This window comes from Oncorhynchus keta, chromosome 26 (genome assembly GCF_023373465.1).
Source record: "Oncorhynchus keta strain PuntledgeMale-10-30-2019 chromosome 26, Oket_V2, whole genome shotgun sequence".
Lineage (NCBI taxonomy): Eukaryota > Metazoa > Chordata > Actinopteri > Salmoniformes > Salmonidae > Oncorhynchus > Oncorhynchus keta.
In genome coordinates this window covers 8,420,856-8,444,006 of record NC_068446.1, presented here as the reverse complement: position 1 = coordinate 8,444,006, position 23,151 = coordinate 8,420,856, and the positions used below count along the sequence as shown (strand labels likewise).

Sequence of the window (23,151 nt, the reverse complement as noted above, 5' to 3'; positions counted from 1 at the left end):
AGTATGCAGTGACGTTTGAGAGCTCAGTCAGTGTAGCAGTGTCTGTCAGCCTGCCTCTGCCTCTGCTTCCACGCTACAGCTGCTACTTCTTCTCCCGCTGCAGAACAACGGAGCCCAGCCGAGAGGAGCTGGACAGAGAGAGGGAGAGAGAGAAAGAAAAATAGGAACGAGAGCTTTTTCCTCGAGATTCAGGATCATGTTCTACTGCAGCCATCCTCAGAAACCCTGAGTGGAGGGTTTTTTTTTATTTTCCTTTCCCTCTCTCTCTCTGTCAGACTGCCTAGCAACATGAGGGACTAGCCGCAGCACTTCCACCACAGCTCGGCTCTGTCGTCCCTCAGCACTGCTTTCCTTTCCTTCAGCAGAGCAGGCTGAGGATAACAGATACATAAAAGAGCAGTGAAGAGGAAACAAATGGCACAGTGAAGGCTTCTGTTTTATTTTCGGGCACATTGCAATAAGGGAAGTGGGGACATGAGGAGAAAGAGAGAAACAGGTGCGTCCGTTGGAGAGATAGGAAAGGTGTAGTGCTGAGACAAGGATTGAAAAGAGGGGAGAAATAACCCTAAACCTGAAGTCTTGGTGAGGCAGAGGAGGAGAGGACACAGGCTGTGGAACGCACTGTGACAAATGGATGAGTGTTACACCAACGATAATACATTCAGACCCGGGCGAGGTGGATGTGTGTTGTGTGATTAGGCAGACAGGGTGGAAGTGGACATTACCCCAGATTTCTGAGGAGAGGAGCAGTGTTGGCGTGCCGAGTGTGTCGACAGACGGCACCAGTGATCACACAGTCCGTCTGCCAGTCACAGGAGGTACAGTACTATATGTTTCATCAGCTCTGGCACTCAACCTCCCCCAATCCTCATTATTAATTTACCCCCCATTCTCCTCCATTCTCCTCTCTCCCATCCTCTTCTCTCGCTTCACAGAACATTTGTGGGTGTTAAAATCTCAGTTTGAGGTAAAAAGTGTTGTGAGTGTTATACCTGAGTGTTGATTCTAGTGGTGCTTACATCAGTGGCATTGAAATTGACGCCACCTGCGGTGAATAAATGAAGTGTTCTTTGAATCACAGTAGAATACTATACTGCGTTGAGTTAATTATCATTAACTCTCTGAGTTAAAGACAGCGGGAGAGGCCTCATTATTATATTTCCCAGCATGCTTTGGTGGCTTTTTAGAATAGTTATTTTTTTTAATCTATCTATCTATATATAGACATTGTAGACATTGATTGAATAATTGATCTTATAATACACAAAGTAACAATACACTAAACAGATATTTCTAAACGAATCCAATCTGTAAGTTAAACTTATTTCACTAATTATTGAGTTGGTTTCTCCAGTTTAGACAGTTTAGATAGTCTCATGTATCATTCTTCCCTACCTTGGCAGTCATTCTAACAACAGATTTCAGGTGATTTAAAGTTCCTATTGTTAGACATCCTATAAGAATTGTATAACACTTTGCAAGCCAGCATAATGTGACTTGCCAAAGTGGCCTACAAACCATGAGTTTAAGGCCACTGTGCTAGGGTAGAGCTAGGCTGTCAAAGTATGGTATTGTCCCCAAAAAGTTTTGTATTGTCATAAATAATGTAACTTTAGTTGGTGAAGGCCACAAGACTGAAAGCCATCAAATGCAACAGCCTTGTCTCTGTCACTAGCAAACACAGTCATGGGAGGTGCAGGAACCCCTAAAATTCCCTTGAAAGGCACCCTGGGAAATAAATATGCAAATAAGGCTTTACACTCTACGGTGTTAAAACACAACCCCAAAATGTGTTACTGTAACACTACAGGTGTTAATTCCCTAACACAGAGGAAGTGTAACAGCATTAGCTCTAATAAAGTATTAATTTCAGTCGGAATTTGCAACACCCAACAATCTTGGGGTGTTAATTTGTCAACACTTTGTCAAAGTTTTAGTTTAACTCTATTTGAGATGGTCACATAATTTCTAAGAAAGCGTTAAATTGAAAACTGTGGGTGTTAAAATCATAATAGTAAATGTGCTATCCATCTATGCATCCATCTATCAATATATCCTCTTCCCACAGCATAGCCAGGCTCACAGCTCTGTCGTTTACAGCCCTTTCAAAACCATTACCTGCCTGATCCAGTGATTCATGCTGGCACGCTGGGCAGATCTCATTGATCCAATTCAATTAACACTGTCTCTATCCAATGCATCATGTCCATCCCACTGACTGGGGAAATTGGCACACTGGCCCAGATGCTTAGGGATGGCTAATTGCTGAGATGTTCCTTTAAAATGCATGAGGTTTGGCTCTTCATCTGGTTCGCAGGATTCCCCCTCTACTAAGAAACTTAAAAAGGATCTCATTTTCAAAGCACGTCATCATTTATTGCAGCAGATTAACCTGCAAACACACAAAACCCAACACAGCAGCTTAACAGATGACACACAAACAACCCAGAAAAATGACTTAATGCACAAGACACACACAACCCAACATAGTGAATTCACCTATGACGCACACAGACACAACTTAATACAGTGATTAAATCTATGACACACACATAACCCAACAGCAGCTGCATCGTCAACAAAGATCACCTATTCTCATTTAATTAAACTATTCTTATTAAGCTGCACCCATTCTGAGGGTTTGCTGTATGTCTCATAAATACTAATACAGTATCAGAAAATGCCTCCGAGTTGCTACGGCTGAATGTGATTCGAAGGCATCAGATATGGCTGTGTGTACATCAGATGTGGATTTCTGTACAGGGGGGCTCCGGTGGCCTGGCCTAAATTTGACCAGCGCCTAGGCGATGAAGTAAAGTAACACCCCGTCAATCCAGTAACATTAGCCCAAACACACATTTTCTCAAGGCCTGCCTTTCCTGCTTTTACTCAAGATTATCCAGATAGACACAGAACAAACAAGCCACGATTGAACACAGAGAATGAGAAAGAGACAGAAAGCAAGAAAGAGGAGTGAAGGTGTACGTTTACCAGAAACCAATATACAAATAATACACTCACTCTGAATGAAGCACAATAGCATGCAATTCCCAGTACATTCCCCATGTTTGAAAAAACCCAGAAAACTAAGAAGTCAACCCACAGAGGACAGAACGTAAGAATACAAAGTAAAGTTGTGAGTAGATTCAATCAGACTCCTATTCACGTCTCCACGGCCTACTTGAACATTGCTGTAAACGTTGTTCAGGATGATGGTAATAACAACACAAGCCGCTAAATTATTTATAATCCTAACATCAGATTAAAATGCCTTTAGATGTGAGAGCGATGGGGTCAGAGGTACAGTGTGAAATTTCAGAACACTAATCAATTCATTTAGACCCGTTCTGGAGCAGCAGCACACACACACACACACACACACACACACACACACACATCAGCACTGGATGGAAAGAGCATAAAGGCTATTCTTAGAAAAAATGTCATGTTCCGACTGAGGGTTGGGTTGATGTCACGGTTTTCATATGGTGAAGAAGAGTCGGACCAAACTGCAGCGTGTCGATTGCGATCCATGTTTATTTAAACGTAAACACGACTAAACACGAACACTACAAAACAATAAATGAAAACCGAAAACAGCCTATACTTGTTTGATGTTAGTTGACACAAGGACATCAAGACACTCAGGACAATCACCCGCAATACAACCAAAGAATATGGCTGCCTAAATATGATTCCCAATCAGAGACAACGATAAACACCTGCCTCTGATTGAGAACCACTTCAGACAGCCATAGACTCTCCTAGAACACCCCACTAAGCTACAATCCCACTAAGCTACACACCACATACAAAAACCCATGTCACACCCTGGCCTGACCAAATACATGAAGAAAAACACAAAATATTTCGACCAGGGCGTGACAGTTGAGTGACAACTGCTTAACTAACCTCTTGAAACTAAGGGGCAGTATTTTCATTTTTGGAAAAATAACGTTCCCAAAGTAAATGGGCTATTTTGTCAGGACAAGATGCTAGAATATGCATATAATTGACAGCTTAGGATAGAAAACACTCTAAAGTTTCCAAAAACGGTAAAAATATTGTCTGTGTGTATAACAGAACTGATATTGCAGGTGAAAGCCTGAGAAATCCAATCAGGAAGGGACTCTTATTTAGAAAGCTCTGCGTTCCTATGCGTCCCTATTGAGCAGTGAATGGGATATCAACCAGATTCCTTTTTCTTGTGTCACAATACATAGTTTCATGCTTTTATTTTGAAAAATGAGCCTGAACGACAACATTGTGTCAGTGGTCAGCTGGTGGCTCTCAGAGTGATTTGTGCGTAATAGACAAATGCGGCCATTGTTTCTCTCTTTCCTACTAAGAAGCTACCTGTCCCGGTTGATATATTATCGAAAAGATATTTGAAAAACACCTTGAGGATTGATTATAAAAAATGTTTGCCATGTTTCTGTCGACATTATGGATCTAATTTGGAATATTTTTCGGCGTTGTCGTGACCGCAGTTTCCGGTGGATTTCACAACCAAACGTGAAGTACAATCGAAGGTATTTCGGCTATAAAAATAATCTTTATGGGACAAAATAAAATTTGCTGTCTAACTGGGAGTCTCGTGACTGAAAACATCTGAAGCTTATCAAAGGTAAACAATTTAATTTGATTGCTTTTCTGATTTCCGTGACCAAGTTGCCTACTGCTAGCTGCACATAATGCTATGCTAGGCTATCGATAAACTTAAACAAATGCTTGTCTTGCTTTGGCTGTAAAGCATAATCTCAAAATCTGAGATGACAGGGTGATTAACAAAAGCCTACGCTGTGTTTCACTCTATTTCACTTGTGATTTCATGAATAATAATATTTTCTAGAAATATTTTTTGTCCGTTGCATTATGCTAATTATGTCAGTTGATGACAATTCTCCCGGATCTGGGAGGGGTAGGTCTAAGTTAATGCTTTGGCCTCAGACTGACCCTCACGGAGTCTGGCTGTAACAATAGGGGAATACAGCCATATCATTGTATTACAGTCATAACCTGTACACATATTGAAAACTTGTGAGATTGCTTTATCAAAACAAATATCACAGTTATGGTTGAGGTACGTGTGAAGAGTAGTCTACCTTGAATGGTTTATTCAATCACATGTATTGTGTGCACCACAATGTCCTCTCTAGACCCATTCAGCCCAACATGCAGTTAGTTGTCAGCTGGTCGGATTTCAGCAGCATTTGTCTGGTATACATAAGGTCATTTGTGTCATCAAATAAACCAGTCCCCCCAAAAATTACTATCCAGAGACCTTTGTTTTGGCCTCAATAAACAAACATATAGCATCACACACAGCTCTTGAATATCAGACTGCATTTGACAGAGTGCCAATGGCAACTATGAAACAAAGAACGATCGATACTCTGACAAGGCTCGCATTTATAATAACTGACCGTCAACATATTAGACTATGGACTTTAATAGGATGAGAAACTTACACAATGTTAATCTTTAAACTCGGTTTGACTGTCACAAAAACAAAAAAAAAAACGTTTGAAGAGTTTATTTCCAAAACACATTTCCACCGGTCTAATGTCCATTGCTCGTGTTTCTTGGCCCAAGCAATTCTCTTCTTATTATCGGTGTCCTTTAGTATTGGTTTCTTTGCAGAAATTCGATCATGAAGGCCTGATTCACACAGTCTCCTCTGAACAGTTGATGATGAAATGTCTGTTAATTAAACTCTGTGAAGCACTTATTTTGGCTGCAATTTCTGGGGCACATAACTCGAATGAACCTATCCTCTGCAGCAGATGTAACTCTGGGTCTTCCATTCATGTGGCAGTCCTCATGAGAGGCAGTTTCATCATAGCGCTTGATGGTTTTTGTGACTGCACTTGAAGAAACTTTCCAAGTTCTTGAAATTTTCCGTCGTGACTGACCTTCATGTCTTAAAGTAATGATGGATTGTCGTTTCTCTTTGCTTACTTCAGTTGTTCTTGCCATAATATGGACTTGGTCTTTTACCACATAGGGCCATCTTCTGTACACCACCACTACCTTGTCACAATACAACTGATTGGCTCAAATTGATTAAGAAGAAATTCCACAAATGATCTTTGAACCTTTTACGACTAGGGGGCAGTATTTTAATTTTTGGATGAAAAACGTTCTCGTTTTAAACAAGATATTTTGTCACGAAAAGATGCTCGACTATGCATATAATTGACAGCTGGATAGAAAACACTGTAACGTTTACAAAACTGCAAAGATATTGTCTGTGAGTGCAACAGAACTGCTGTTACAGGCGAAACCCAGATAAAAATCCAATCAGGAAGTGCCACATTTTTTGAAACAGCCTCATGCCAATGACTGCTTATATGGCTGTGAATGAGCTACGAATGAGCTTACATTTTCTACGTATTCCCCAAGGTGTCTACAGCATTGTGACGTCTTTTTACGCATTTATGTTGAAGAATAGCCGTAAGGGACCACATTTAGCAAGTGGTCACATGATGTCTCCCGCCGAAAATCTTGCGTAAAGTACTGAGGTAGCCATTTTTCCAATCACTTATGAGAAACCAATTTTGTCGACGGATATATTATCGAATAGATATGTTAAAAACACCTTGAGGACTGATTCTAAACAACGTTTGCCATATTTCTGTCGATATTATGGAGCTAATTTGGAAAAAAGTTTGGCGTTGTAGTGACCGCATTTTCCGGTCGATTTCTCAGCCAAATGTGACGAACAAACGGGAACTATTTCGCCTACAAAAATAATATTTTGGGAAAAAAGGAACATTTGCTATCTAACTGGAAGTCTCCTGAGTGAAAACATCTGAAGTTCTTCAAAGGTAAATGATTTAATTTGATTGCTTTTATTTTTGTGAAAATGTTGCCTGCTGCCAGCAGAGCCTAGCATAGCATCATGCCATGATAAACTTACACAAATGCTTGTCTAGCGTTGGCTGTAAAGCATATTTTGAAAATCTGAGATGACAGTTTGACTAACAAAAGGCTAAGCTGTGTCTCAATATAATTAATTTGTGATTTTCATGAATAGGAACATTTTCTAGGGGTATTTATGTCCGCTGCGTTATGCTAATTCATTTGAGACTATAATTACACTCCCGGATCTGGGTTTGAGAGTCACAAGAAGTTTTAACAAGGCACACCTTTTAATTGAAATTAATTCCAGGTGACTACTTCATTAAGCTGGTTGAGAGAATGGCAAGAATGTGCAAAGCTGTCATCAAGGCAAAGGGTGGCTATTTGAAGAATCTCAAATATAAAATATATTTAGATTTGTTAAACACTTTTTTGGCGACTACATGATTACATTTGTGTTATTTGATAGTTTTGAGGTCTTCACTATTATTCTACAATGTAAAAAATAGTACAAATAAAGAAAAACCCTTGAATGAGTAGGTGTTCCAAATACTTTTGACCGGTAGTGTATGTACATTACATGAAATCCAAATAAAAATCTAATTACATTACAGGTTGTAATGCAACAAAATTGGAAAAACACCATGGGGCATGACTACTGTTGCAAGGCACTGTAGATACTGATAAAACACATCAATCTCTTTCAATCTTTCATAAGTTCTTTAAACAATAATAGCTGATTTACCAACATTTCTGAAAATGGATATATAATGGTTTGGAAAGAAACTCTTAATTTGGACATTTTGGGCCTTGGTGTTCTGTTAGATCTCTCCATTCAATGGCGTCTATCATTAGGTGTGATTTGAGAAGCATCAGTCATTAGCTGGATTAAAATATTACCATGCAGTCTTTGATATTTTTTACTGAGGTGGAACTGCTGGGGCCTCAATTATCTCTACTGTAACTAATTGGCTGGTGTGACAGGGATGGAGGCAAGGAAATACATTAATGAAGCACCACGTTCAGCCTAATCACTGAAACGCTACCAAAAGAGATGCCTGCCTGATGCCTGATCAGACGGTGTGAAATTTCACTTGATTAGACAACGGTGTAATCAGGAAGTGTATAGGAGATGTTCTACCCACTGTGACTATTATAACCTACCCTAACCAGAAAGCGTGGATTGATGGCAGCATTCACACAAAATTGAAAGCGCGAACCATCGCATTTAACCATGGCAAGGTGGCATGGGAATATGGCCGAATACAAACAGTGTAGTTATTCCCTCATTAAAGCAATCAAACAGCCAAAACGTCAGTATAGAGACAAATTGGAGTCGCAATTCAACGGCTCAGACACAAAACGTATGTGGCAGCGTCTACAGACAATCACAGACTACAAAAGGAAAACCAGCCACGTCGCGGACACGGACATCTTGCTTCTGGACAAGCTTAACAGGTTCTTTGCCCACTTTGAGGATAACACAGGGCCAACGATGTGGCCCGCTACCAAGGACTGTGGGCTCTCCTTCTCCGTGGCCGAAGTGAGTAAGACATTTAAACGTGTTAACCATTGCAGCGATGCCGGCCCAGATGGCATCCCTAGCCACGTCCTCAGAGCATGCGCAGACCAGCTGGCTGGTGTGTTTACGGACATATTCAATCTCTCCCTATCCCAGTCTGCTGTCCCCACATGCTTCAATATGGCCACCATTGTTCCTGTACCCAAGAATGCAAAGGTAACTGAACTAAATGACTATCATCATGAAGTGCTTTGAGAGACTAGTCAAGGACCATATCACCTCCATCTGTCACCCTGTCACCCTCGACCCACTTCAATTTGCTTACCGCCCCAATAGGTCCACAGACGATGCAATCGCCATCACACTGCACACTGCCCTATCCCATTTTGACAAGTGGAATACCTATGTATTCCTAACAATCTGCACCCAGGTGGTGAAGGTAGGAAACAACACTTCGTTGCGCTGATCCTGAACACTGGGGCCCAACAAGGGTGCTTATTTAGCCCCCTCCTGTACACCCTGGTCATGCACACCTCCAACTCAATCATCAAGTTGGCAGATCACACAACAGAGGTTGGCTTGATTACCAACAACGACGACGAGACAGTCTACAGGGAGGAGGTGAGGGCTCTGGGGGTGTGGTGCCAGGAAAATAACCTCTCACTCAACGTCAACTAAACACAGGAGATGATCGTGGACTTCAGGGAACAGCAGAGGGAACATCCCCCTATCCACATCGACGGGGCCAGCAGACTGTTAAATATCCATCACTAGGACTTTACAGGCGTTGTGAGTGCCTTATGCATAGACTTTAAATCACTGGCCACTTTAATAAATTAAACACAAGTCAATTTCATAATGTTTACATATCTTGCATTACTCATCTCACATGTATATACTGTATTCTATACTATTCTACTGTATCTTAGTCTATGCCACTCTGACATTGCTCCTCCATATATTTATACATTATTTATTCCATTCCTTACTTAGATTTGTGTGTATTGGGTATATGTGGTGAAATTGTTAGATATTACTAGTTAGATATTGCTGCACTGTCGGAACTAGAAGCACAAGCATTTCCCTGCACCCACAATAACATCTGCTAAACACATATATGTGACCAATAACATTTAATTTGATTTGACAAACAACACGTCAACATCTCCTCTCCTGTGAATGTGCGTGTGCTCCCACACGTGTGTGCATACTGTATTAGACTCCTGATAACTATTCCATGTATAGTCGACAACAGAAACCTTTCGGGCATTCGATTTGCTCTGATGTAAAGTGTGTTAACCTTTAAAGCAAAGCCAGCCTTGGCCACTCTCATTCTGCCCTAATTGCCCGCACAAGGTAAGCACATTAAGCTCAAAAGGTTAGCATGCTCCCATCCAGTTGTTGTGACAAATGAGTAAACACTTTCTCCCTCTCTCTCTCTCTCTCTCTCTCTCACTCACTCACTCACTCACTCACTCACTCACTCACTCACTCACTCACTCACTCACTCACTCACTCACTCACTCACTCACTCACTCACTCACTCACTCACTTATAACATTACACATCATAACACATGAACAAACACAATGCTAATAAACAAACAAACTGAAAGTAAGACAGAAAGAAATGGCGGAAGAATTCAGGAACTGAGCTGTTTGTGTCTCAATTATATGGAATGAAACGTAGGCCCCTCAGCTTGCCAATATCTGGCAGCATGTTTGTGTGTGTGTGAATGCCTGTGTATGTGTGTATACTCATAGAGCGAGAGCTGGCAGGGTGGCTTCTCTCCACGCAGGCAGAGAGGCAGGCAGGCGAGGTATTGATAAGCTGGAGGTGCAAGGTGAATGGTGGATGAAGGCTGATATCGCCGGTGGCTGGCTGAGGCTCCTGCAATACTGCTTGCTGGAGCCTGAAATTTCCTTTGACAGATGAATCTCCGTCCCGGCTGGTGAGGCATGGAGCGGCGGGGGGCTGATGACACAGACTCACCAGAGCGGTGCAGAGTAGCGTTAGCCAGCGTCATGTTGTGCAAACCTGCAATTTATACTTCCGCCCCTGGCATTAAACCCGGCTGATGATATGCAAGAAGCCCCCCTACCATTCCATTCTACCTCCATCATCACCAGCCCACTAGCCCTAAGGAGTTTACATACAGTACTAGTACCAGACAAATGCTTTATTTTCCTGTTATGTTATACACTATATATACACAAGTATGTGGAAAACCCTTCTAAGTAGTGGATTCCACCCGCCAACCCTTCCTTTACGCTACTACTACTCTCTGTTCATCATATATGCATAGTCACTTTAACCATATCTCCATGTACATACTACCTCAATCAGCCTGACTAACCGATGTCTGTATGTAGCCTCGCTACTTTTATAGCCTCGCTATTGAAAAAAAGCCTGTCTTTTTACAGTTGTTTAATTTCTTTACTTACCTATTGTACACCTAAGACCTTTTTTTTGCATTATTTGTTAGAGCCTGTAAGTAAACATTTCATTGTAAGAATACCTGTTGTATTCGGCGCACGTAACAAATAAACTTGAATCTCCATAGGAAAACATTGGTAGTAGAATGGCCTTACCGTCATAGGATGCCACCTTTCCAACAAGTCAGTTCATCAAATATCTGCTCTGCTAGCTGCCCCGGTCAAATGTAAGTGCTGTTTTTGTGAAGTGGAAACGTCTAGGAGCAACAACAGCTCGGCCGCAAAGTAGTAGGCCACACAAGCTCACCGAGCAGGACCGCCAAGTCATCATCAGTCCTCGGTTGTAACACTCACTACCGAGTTCAAAACTGCCCCTGGAAACAACTTCAGCACAACAACTATTCGTTGTGAAGCATAAGAAAATGGGTATCCATGGCTGAGCAGCCGCACACAAGCCTAAGATCACCATGCGCAATGCCAAGCATTGGCTGGAGTAGTGTAAACCTCTCCGCCATTGGAGCAGTGGAAACATGTTCTCTGGAGTGATGAATCACGCTTCACCTTCTGGCAGCCGTATGGACAAATCTGAGTTTGGCAGATACCACTAGAGCGCTACCTGCCCGAATGTATTTTGCCAACTGTAAAGTTTGGTGGATGAGGAATGGTCTGGGGCTGTTCTTCATGGTCTGGCTAGGCCCTTTAGCGTTAAGAGCATACATAGGCATTCTAGACGATTCTGTGCTTCCAACTTTTTGGGAACAGTTTGGGGAAGGCCCTTCCCTGTTTCAGCATGACAATGCCCCCGTGCACAAAGCGAGGTCCATACAGAAATGGTTTGCCGAGATCATTGTGGAGGAACTTGACTGGCCTGCACAGAGCCCTGACTTCAACCCCATCAAACACCTTTGGGATGAATTGGAATGCCGACTGCGAGCCAGACTTAATCTCCCAACATCAGTGCCGACTTCACTAATGCCCTTGTGTCTGAATGGAAGCAAGTCCCCACAGATCAGTGTGGAGGAACTTGACTGGCCTGCACAAAGCCCTGACCTCAACCCCATCAAACACCTTTGGGATGAATTGGAATGCTGACTGTGAGCCAGACTTAATCTCCCAACATCAGTGACAACTTCACTAATGCTCTTGTGGCTGAATGGAAGCAAGTAATAATATAATAATAATAATAATATTTGCCATTTAGCTGACGCTTTTATCCAAAGCGACTTACAGTCATGTGTGCATACATTCTACGTATGGGTGGTCCCGGGAATCGAACCCACTACCCTGGCGTTACAAGCGCCATGCTCTACCAACTGAGCCACAGAAGGACCAAGTCCCCACAGCAATGTTCAAACATGTAGTGGAAAGCCTTCCTAGAAGAGTGAAGGCTGTTAATTAAGGATCGGACACTTATTCAATTTTCGTCAAAAATTAAATTTGAACATACATACTTATATTAATTTCCACAAAGTTTGCTGCTTCAGTGTCTTTAGATATTTTTGTCAGATGTTGCTATGGAATAATGAAGTATAATTACAAGGATTTCATAAGTGTCAAAGGATTTTATTGACAATTGATGCAGAGTCAATATTTGCAGTGTTGACCCTTCTTTTTCAAGACCTTTGCAATCCGCCCAGGCATGCTTTCACTTCTGGACCACATCCTGCCTGATGGCAGCCCATTCTTGCATAATCAATGCTTGGAGTTTGTCAGAATTTGTGGGGTTTTGTTTGTCCACCCGCCTCTTGAGGATTGACCACAAGTTCTCAATGGGATTAAGGTCGGGGGAGTTTCCAGGCCATGGACCGAAAATATCAATGTTTTGTTCCCCAAGCCACATAGTTATCACTTTTAACTCATGCCAAGCTGCTCCATCATGCTGGCATTGTTCGTCACCAAATTGTTCCTGGATGGTTGGGAGAAGTTGCTCTCGGAGGATGTGTTGGAACCATTCTTTATTTATGGCTGTGTTCTTACGCAAAATGTGATTGAGCCCACTCCCTTGGCTGAGAAGCAACCCCACACATGAATGGTCTCAAGGTGCTTTACTGTTGGCATGAAACAGGACTGATGCTAGCGCTCACCTTTTCTTGTCCGGACAAGCTTTGTTCCGGATGCCCCAAACAATTGGAAAGGGGATTCATCAGAGAAAATGACTTTACCCCAGTCCTCAGCAGTCCAATCCCTGTACCTTTTGCAGAATCTGTCCCTGATGTTTTTCCTGGAGAGAAATGGCTTTTTTGCTGCCCTTCTTGACACCGGACCATCCTCCAGAAGTCTTCGCCTCACTATGCGTGCAGATGCACTCACACCTGCCTGCTGCCGTTCCTGAACAAGCTCTGTACTGGTGGTACCCTGATCCCCCAGCTGAATCAACTTTAGGAAACGTTCCTGGTGCTTGCTGGACTTTCTTGGGCACCCTGAAGCCTTCATCACAACAATTGAACCGCTCTCCTTGAAGTTCTTGATGATCCGATAAATTGTTGATTTAGGTGCAATCTTACTGGCAGCAATATCCTTGCCTGTGAAGCCCTTTTTGTGCACAGCAATGATGACGGCACCTGTTTCCTTGCAGGTAACCATGGTTGACAGAGGAAAAACAATGATTCCAAGCACCGCCCTCCTGTCGAAGCTTCCAGTCTGTTATTCGAACTCAATCAGCATGACAGAGTGATCTCCAGCCTTGTCCTCGTCAACACTCACACCTGTGCTAACAAGAGAATCACTGACATGATGTCAGCTGGTCCGTATGTGGCAGGGCTGAAATGCAGTGGAAATATTTTTGGGGGATTCAGTTCATTTGCATGGCAAAGAGGGACTTTGCAATTAATTGCAATTCCTCTGATCACTCTTCATAACATTCTGGAGTATATGCAAATTGGCATCATACAAACTGAGGCATCAGACTTTGTGAAAATATATATTTGTGTTTTTCTCAAAAATTGTGCCTATGACTGTACACAAATTTCACAGTGTGTGCGAGACACTGTGGCTTGTAGGCCTCTCCAGGTCTCGCACCCACTGTGAAATTTGGCGGAGGATCGGTGTTACGGATACAGGTATCCTGTGTGTGTGTATCCCGTGTGTGTATTTATTTTCTCTCCTCCTCACAGGTGGCAATCATCATTCCCCAATCAGTCATCAATCAGTCGCTAATCAGAAGACACACCTCCTGTTTCCATTACCCTATCACATTCCCTTTCCCTTGGTTTAAAAACCCTGTCTGTTGTTTGCTCTAGAGCTTAATCTCTCTGTCAATGCCATCTGTCTGTAGATCTCTTGTTGGGTTTTTGCAACTACATGTCACTTTGTCCCCACCTGTGAGTATTGGTTTTGTTATGTTGTTTGTTTGACGGGGGGAAAGCGGGGTACCAAGATAAGTCTCCCATAGGCATACATTACCCGTAGGAATACTTTGTATAAAAACACTAGTTAGAACTGGGCGGACCACCCACTATATTTTTGGTTAGTTAGTTAGCTGTTGGTGAAGTAAACTAGTCTAGCTTAGGGGTGTTTTTGGATACTTATTATTTCTTTCCTTGGGTCCAGCTCAGCCCCTTTTCCTACTCCCCCATTACCGTGTGTTTTCAAATAAACCACGAGTGTTTGACCGTAATTTAGTTTTCTGTGGTTATTTCGTTCTCACTCTTTTTCACTATTATAATTTGCATGAGTTATGTTACGAGTCTCGTTACCATCCCCCTAGACTGTTACGGGTTTCGTTACCATCCCCCCTAGACTGTTACGGGTCTCGTTACCATCCCCCCTAGACTGTCGGGCCAAAAGGGATTCGTAACAATCGGTGATGATCTGGGGGGCTTCAACAAGGCTGGAATGTTCCATTAGCAGAAAAACACCATTCTCAAAAGTGACCACAAATGTGATTATACATGTAATGCTTTTATGATAAAGGTGCATTTTTATGGTGAAAATTAACAATGACGTAATTCTCCGCCCATGTAGGCAGCCTAATCTATTGAAGTGATACCACACATACTATGTGCACTTCAACTGGAGAGGAGAGGTAGGTTACTGAAGTTGATGTTGACCTGGTTTTAATGCTAGTCTAGCTCTCTGGAGTTTTCATACATACAGCTATGCTTTGTTTCACAGTCCTGCTCAACTGTTGGTTACCTAGTTATTGCAAAATTATGTAATAACAATGTAGTTGGTTCTTCAAACAATTCCTCATAATAGAGAACTAATTGATGCCGACTGGAACATGGCACTGGTTGTTTAAATCACTCACAAAGAAAGAGAACAGTTGGTCATTACCTAATTATCAAGTAATTACTGTTTTACCATGCAATTTGTACTATGTGCATACCAGAAAGTAGACTATAAAGCAAAACACAACTGATATAAAATTCTCAGAAGTCCCCTGCTGTTATACATCCACACTGACATGCTCATGGATGTATGCAATATCACCTCCACAGCTCCCTAATACATATCTATAGTACCATAAATAAAAAACACTCACACACATGCATGTGAGTATGAATGCACGCACGGACACACATGCCCCTGTCTCCCTTCCCCACTAGCACCTACACCCTATCACCCATGGCAGCCATCATCCAGACGTAAGAACTCACACTCTTCACTCCATCTCAATTCCCCATTATTAACAATCCACCACAGGCGGAGCGTCTGCGATGCAGACATTTAAGGCCAGTGAAGATGAGTGTCAGGTTTGGCTGACTTCATGGAAAGTGCAAATATAAACTACAAGAGGTATTTACCATGGTGAATGGCTAACATTATACTGTACACATAGAATCCATTCTATTGGGTTCTATTTCTTTGTCTATACATTACTCATGCAGTGCAGCAGAGGGGCTTCATATTTTAATAGATGAGTCATTCTGAATTACTTTGATCATCTGCCACTAGGAATAAAATGTAGAGAAACAACTAAACACAAAGTCAAAGCTGAATAATTTTAAATAAGCTTTGTTCCTCTTCATGGGGATATAGTAAAATCTATACAATTTAAACAGTTGACGTACGTATGGCTCAACGCCATACAATTCTACAGTAGTAGGCACATTTCTGAGCATTTGCCAAGCCTGTTTCTCTGTTCTGTCTTCCCAGATAAGAGAGGTGATCCACTAAGAAGGAGACTCCAGTCTCTGATCTGAAGGAGCCCGTACCTGGAGCATGATCCTTGGTGTGTCTGCAGAGCCAGTGAAGAGCCTGGGACCGGCCTCCATGGCCACAGAGTTAGCACCCTCCTAGCTCTGCCAGGGGATGCAAGAATAGCTCTGCGAGGGGGCTCAACCATCTCCCTCCTAGCTCTGTGTGGGGCTTCAAGCAACCCCTTCCAGGGCGCCTTGTAGGTCCGCCAGGGGGCTCACTCCCACACATCTACCAGCTCAGATAACCCTCTGGCTGTTGGCAAACACATGTTTGACGTGATCGAATGTGACCGCCGCCACGCCATCCAGAGCAGCTGCAGCCCCCTGCTCCCCCTGCCTGCTGATCCACCATGCAGTGGAGACGGCGGCACTGCTGCCCCATGAAGATGACCTGGACCATGAAGCGCTCGCTCTTCCGGACCCACATGGCAGGTCTCCTGTCCCTGGCCCTCCTCTTCACTCTCTTCCTCTTCTTCAGCCACCAGGACTGGCTGCCAGGCCGGACCGGGCCCCGTGACAACCCCCTGACCTACACCGTTAAGGGCTTCCGCAACGCCAAGACCGAGGCAAATCAGAGCTTGAGTCTGCGGAACCTGTGGCGAGAGACAGGCTATGTGCCTCCAAAGCACCAGCTTAACCTCAGCTCCCAGCAGGCTGAGGGTGGCGGTGGAGGGGAAGCCATGGTGGGTGTAACAGGACTAGAAAACTCGATGAGCGCCAACAACAGTTTACAGCAGGAGATGGGCGTGGGAGGGAGGCTCAATTCCCAGCCCTACCGCTACATCCTCAACGAGCCCTTCAAGTGCAGGGACAGTACCCCGTTCTTGGTGCTGCTGATCGCTGCAGAGCCAGGCCAGGTAGATGCCAGGAATGCTATCCGGCAGACGTGGAGCAACGAGAGTGTGGCCATGGGTCTAGGTTTCGTCCGACTCTTCCTGCTGGGTCTAGGGCGGAGCTCGGACAGGTACACCCAGACCGCTATTGAGGAGGAGAGCTGGGTTCACCATGACATCATCCAGCAGGACTATCAGGACACATACTACAACCTCACCATCAAAACCCTGATGGGCATGAACTGGGTGGCCACCCATTGCCCGCAGGTGCACTATGTCATGAAGACAGACAGTGACATGTTTGTTAACACGGAGTATCTCATCCAGAAGCTGCTGAAGCCCGAGCTCCCACCCAGACAGAGCTACTTCACTGGCTATCTGATGAGGGGCTACGCACCCAACCGCAACAAGGACAGCAAGTGGTACATGCCTCCAGAGCTGTACCCTAGCGAGAGGTACCCCATCTTCTGCTCGGGAACCGGGTATGTGTTATCTGGGGACATGGCGGAGAGGATCTATCAGGCGTCTCTGAGCATACGGAGGCTGCACCTGGAGGACGTTTACGTGGGCATATGCCTGGCCAAGCTCCGCATTGACCCCACGCCGCCGCCCAACGAGTTCCTCTTCAACCACTGGAGGGTGTCCTACTCCAGCTGTAAGTACAGCCACCTCATCACCTCCCACCAGTTCCAGCCCAACGAACTGATCAAGTACTGGAACCACCTGCAGACCAACAAGCACAATGCATGCATCAACATGGCCAAGGAAAGGAATGGGAGGTATAGACACAGGAAGTATCACGCAGAGAGACCTCAGTGATGATAACTCTACTTACTGTGGGAGGAAGACAAAATGGTAAGGAAGCGGACAAGAAGAATGGTTGGATCTGGAAAGGGCATGTTAAGAGAGCTATACACTACCTGGGAAAGAGCAGTGTTTTTGGTATTGTGTAGAGTCAATTAAAACTATTTTTTTAATTTGAGAGAGATGTTATGTATTGTAAACCTGTTGAAAACTCTTTTTAAAAAGGGCAGTGACGTTCCATGTTTATGTGCAATATGAAGCATGCACACAAAAAAAACTGCATAGTGGGGATTCTGCCACTTTCAGGTGCAAATACAATAATCAGAGAGACAAGGCCAGTGGTTGATGGGGTTTTGTTACACAACAGGTAGGTTACTAACTGTGGGGACATTTCTGTCAAAGAACTATAAACAATTAATAATATTAAGAGTATTGACATGGGATGGGAAAAGGGAAAGAGAGAAATGCATCACTACCTACAGAAATGATGAATATATTTATGATGTGGACCACTAATGCTGCCCTCATTCTCAATGTTTACTTTACATAATTATCATAAAATATTAATTAAAAGGGTTTACCTGTCAATATGCCATATATTTTTTATTTACAACCAAGGTGAAAGCACTCAGAATAACAACTGAGATTGTATTTTCTAAAGCTTTACATTGAGTGTGACGAGTCTGCACATGAGCAATCAATTAAATAACAACTAAATGTATTACATTTCTCAGGTTTCTTTTGCTTTTGTTGTTTGTAATTTTGAGTAACGCCTCACTTGACACTGCCTATCTTCCATTCACCATTATACACCAACAACTCATTTTGCCATTTTGCAGTCAACATCCATTTACATATATTATCAGGTAAGAAGGTAAGACCCAGGTGCAGACAGGTAGAATTAACAATGGTTTAATAATCCAACAGGGACAGGCAATAGACAGGTTAAGACAGGCAGGGGTCAGTAAACCAGAGGTGGGGCAACGGTCAGCAGACAGGCTCACGCGCAGGCAGAGTGGTCAGGCAGGCGGCCTCAGAGTCAGGACAGGCAGGGGTCAAAACCTGTAGGATGAGAAAGAGATATTGGGAAAAGCAGGAGCTGAGAGCAAAAACTCTGGTTGACTTGACTAACTGGCAACAGACAAACCGATAACACAGGTATAAATTACACAGCTGATAATGGAGAAGGTGGGCTACACCTGGAGGGTTGTGGAGACAATCACAAAGACAGGTGAAACAGATCAGGGTGTGACAGTACCCCCCCCCTCTCTAGGGGCGTCACCTGGCGTTCTACCTGGATGCATACCTGGTTGACGGCGGTGGAACTCGGCGATGAGGCCTGGGTCCAGTATGTCTCTAGCTTGGACCCAGCACCTCTCCTCCAGGCCATAACCCTCCCAGTCAACCAGGTACTGGAAACCCCTGCCCCATGGTCGAACACACTGAATGGCCATCGATGACAAAAGGAGGAGGCGTGGGCCTGGAAACAGAAGACAAAGGGCTGTGAGACACGGACTTAATCCTAAACACATGGAAAGTAGGGTGAATACGGAGGGTAGGGTGTAACAAAAGACAAACAGCAGTGGGGTTAATGACTCTAGAGATGGGGAATGTGCTGATGAAACAGGGGGAAAGTTTACAGGAGTGATACTATCTGCCCGAGCCGATAGCAGGGGTCCGGTGGCGATCCGCTTGTCACCTATACATGGAAGTGGTCTTCAACAGAGCGGTCTGGGCTCTCTTCCAGGTATGGCAACTGTGACGGATGACATCTGGTCAGAGGGATTGCTGACTTCTTCCTCTTTCTCGGGGAAGAGCGCTGGCTGATATCGCAAGGAATGCTCAAAGGACGAGAGACCCGTGGCAGAGCAAAGAAGAGTGTTGCGGGTGTACTCAACCCATAGCAGTTGCTGACTCCAGATGGTAGGCTTGGCGGAGACTAGGCAGTGAAGAGTCGGCTCTAAGTCCTGGTTGGCTCGCTCCAACTGGCCTTTGGACTAGGGGTAGAATCCAGAGGGCAGGCTGGCCGATGACCCAATGAGCGTGCAGAACACCTTCCAGAACCGGGAAAAGAACTGCGGACCCCGGTCGGAGACCATGTCCACCGGGAGTCCGTGGATCCGGAAGACGTGCTGCCCCATAAGCTGGGCTGTCTCCTTGGCCGAGGGTAGTTTGGGGAGAGGAATGAAGCGGGCAGCTTTGTAAAACCTTTCGAGCACCGTCAGGATGGCAGTGTTACACTCAGATGGGGGAGGCCTGTGACAAAATCCAGGAATATATGGGACCAGGGATGGTGAGAGACAGGCAGTGGATGGAGAATACCAGCCGTAACTTACTGTCTTGTTCTGTGCGCAGACTGTGCAGGCAGCGACAAAAGTGGCAACATCCTGAACTATAGTAGGCCACCAAAAGCATTGTTGCACTGAGACCAGGGTCTGACGAGTGCCCGGGTGACAGGCAAGCCTGGAGGAATGAGCCCACTACAGGACCACGGAGCGGTCAGCGTCAGGCACAAACATCGTGTTATATGGCCCCCCCCCAGGGTTCGGCTGGGACCACTGAGCTTTCCGGACCTGTTTCCCTATACCCCAGCTGAGTGACATGCCTGGCAACGAGGTGGGAAGGATGGTCTCGGGCTCTGGGGAGGTAACCGTAGGGTTATAGCGGCGAGACAGGGCATCCAGCTTGATGTTCTTGGACCCCGCCCGGTAGGGGATGGAAAAGTTGAACCGGGTAAACAGCAGGGCCCATCTCGCTTGCCTGGAGTTGAGGAGCTTGCGGTGCGGAGATACTCCAGGTTTTTGTGGTCAGTCCACACAATTAATGGATGTTCCACCCCTTTTAGCCAGTGCCTCCATTCCTCCAATGCCATCTTCACCGCGAGAACCTCCAGATTCCCCACAACGTAGTTCCTCTTCATGGCATTGAGGCAGTGGGAGAAAAACGCGCAGGGATGCATCTTAACCTCTCTGGGATATTCGGGCCAGTGAAAGTGCAGGGCGCCAAATTCAAAACAACAGACATCCCATAATTAAAATTCCTCAAACATACAAGTATTTCACACCATTTTCAAAATAAACTGGAACTGTAATTCCAGCCACAGTGTCCGACTTCAAAAAGGCTTTACGACGAAAGCACACCAAACGATTATGTTAGGTCAGCACCTAGTCACAGAACTTTATCAAACAAAACATACATGTATTATGTAACAAGAAGTCCTATGAGTGTCATCTGATGAAGATCATCAAAGGTTAGTGATTCATGATCATCAAAGGTTAGTGATTTGTGCTTTTGTGACTCCTCTCTTTGGCTGGATAAATGGCTGTGTTTTTCTGTGGCTTGGTGGTGACCTAACATAATCATTTGTGGTGCTTTCGCTGTAAAGCCTATTTGAAATCGGACTCTCTGGTACAAAAAAAACAATAATCTTTAAAACCGTATAAGATACATGTATGTTTGAGGAATTTTAATTATGAGATTTCTGCTGTTTTGAATTTGGCGCCCTGCACTTTCACTGGCTGTTATCATATCATCCCATTAACAGGATTGCAGCCCTAAGAACTTCTCAAGGGTAGGGGGCGGCATTTGGAATTATGGATGAAAAGCATTCCCAAATTAAACTGCCTTCTACTCAGGCCCATAGATTTGGATAGAAAACACTCTAAAGTTCACAAAACTGTTAAAATTAGGTCTGTGAGTATAACAGAACTGATTTGGCAGGCGAAAACCTGAGATTTTTAAAAAATATATGTATTTTGTACATAAATAAGCCGCACATGTCTATAAGCCGCAGGTGCCTACCGGTACATTGAAACAAATGAACTTTACACAGCCTTTAAACGAAACACGGCTTGTTACAAAAATTAATAGGCCTTTAAACGAAACACGGCTTATTACAAAAATAAATAGGCTTTTAAACTAAACACGGCTTGTAACAAAAATAAATATGCTTTAACGAAACACGGCTTGTAACAAAAATAGCAGTAAACAGTAGCCTACCAAGAAAGTCATTGGTCACTAATCTTCCTCCTCCTGTGCACTGAAACCACTGAAGTCATCTCCTTCGGTGTCGGAGTTGAATAGCCTCAGAATTGCTTCATCCGATGTTGGATCGTTTTCATTGTTGCTCTCGTCACTTTCATCCGGAGGCAAATTCCCCGCTGAGCTCATGCTGCCCTCTTCAACACGCAGCAGTCCAGCCTTTCGAAACCCGTTGATGATAGTGGATTTTTGACAATGCTCCACGTTGTCAGGACCCACTGGTAGACTTGACCATAAGTTGCTCTTCGCATGCGGCCCATTTTAGTGAAGGATTTCTCCCTACTTGTCATTCAAGCCTCCCACTGAACACGAAGCGCCACCTTAAATGCACGAGTTACACTGATTTCGAGTGGCTGCAAATACTTTGTTGTGCCACCAGGAATCACAGCTGGAATTGAGTTTGTCCTCTTGATGGCTTCTTTCACAGAATCTGTTATGTGGGCCCTCATGCTGTCCAACACGAGCGATGCCTTGTTCTTGTGAAAGAATCCTCCCGGTCACTTGCCGTAACACTCCGTATGCCATTCATGCATTAGGCCTTCCGTCATCCATCTTTTCCTGTTGACTTTCACAACAATTCCTCTCGGGAATTTTTCTTTTGGCATCGTCATGCGTTTAAAAATCAACATCGGTGGAAGCTTTTCTCCCGATTCCGTGCAGCACAGAACACAGGTGAAGTGCGTTTTTTCCTGTTGACAGTCCGAGTGAGAGGCAGGTCAAACGTCAGAGGAACCTCATCCATATTTATGATGTCGTGCGGGCCGATGGAATGCTCCGCTATCTTTGCATCAGTGAATTTGAGGAAGTTTGAAACTTTTTCCTCATAGTCGGGAGGGAGCTGCTGACACAGACTCGTCCGTACACTGATGGACAGGCCTTTACGTCTGAAATCTTAGACACACGATGGTCCACCTCTAAAATCCTCAAACTTCATTGCGGTGGCGATTGTTTTAGCTTTCAGTCGGATCTGCACAGTTGAAACACCTCGGCCGTCTGCTCTCTGTGTGTTGACCCAGTCTTCAAGCTCATTTCCTAGTTCGGGCCATCTGCTTTACTTCCCTCTGAAAGCTTTTGTTGTCTTTTTGCACTGAGTCAGTTCCTCACGCTGCTGTTTGCAACGTCTTATCATCGACTCATTAAGGCCAAGCTCCCGTGCAGCAGCTCTATTTCATTATCCAACAGCCAGATTGATCGCCTTCAACTTGAAAGCTGCATCAAATGCATTTCTCTGTGTCTTTGCCATGATGAGGGTAACAAAATGACTACCATAATCAGAATGATGGGAAGTTTGAGCGCGCTCGATTTACGTCACATTATGTGACGGTGCTCAGTTTTTTGGCAGCATGAATCTTGTGAAAGCAGGAAAAATCCATAAATTAGTCGCGTCATTGTATAAGCCGCGAGGTTCAAAACGTGGCGAAAAAGTAGCGGCTTATAGTCCGGAAATTACGGTAATTGTAAGGTATGGTTTCGCCGTAAAGCATTTTTGAAATCTGACACCGTGGTTGGAT

General features: G+C 44.2%; 1 protein-coding gene across 2 annotated transcripts; it reads left to right on the top strand.

Annotated features, from left to right (window-relative positions):
* The first annotated feature begins 48 nt into the window (after positions 1-48).
* On the top strand, positions 49-18,319 carry LOC118358890 (beta-1,3-galactosyltransferase 2-like). 2 transcript variants are annotated; one of them, XM_035736876.2, is made up of 3 exons: positions 12,358-14,141; positions 14,785-14,845; positions 15,919-18,319. In XM_035736876.2, the coding sequence occupies exon 3, from the start codon at positions 16,313-16,315 to the stop codon at positions 17,612-17,614; it is 1,302 nt and encodes a 433-aa protein (XP_035592769.1). In that variant the 5' UTR covers positions 12,358-14,141; positions 14,785-14,845; positions 15,919-16,312; the 3' UTR covers positions 17,615-18,319. The 2 variants fall into 2 exon arrangements, with proteins under 2 accessions (XP_035592768.1, XP_035592769.1); XM_035736875.2 differs by lacking the exons at positions 12,358-14,141; positions 14,785-14,845 and adding an exon at positions 49-818.
* Positions 18,320-23,151: the final 4,832 nt, after the last annotated feature.

Bases quoted from the DNA above. Each gene is read 5' to 3' on its own strand.
- LOC118358890 (XM_035736875.2), top strand. From the start codon at position 16,313: ATGCAGTGGAGACGGCGGCACTGCTGCCCCATGAAGATGACCTGGACC.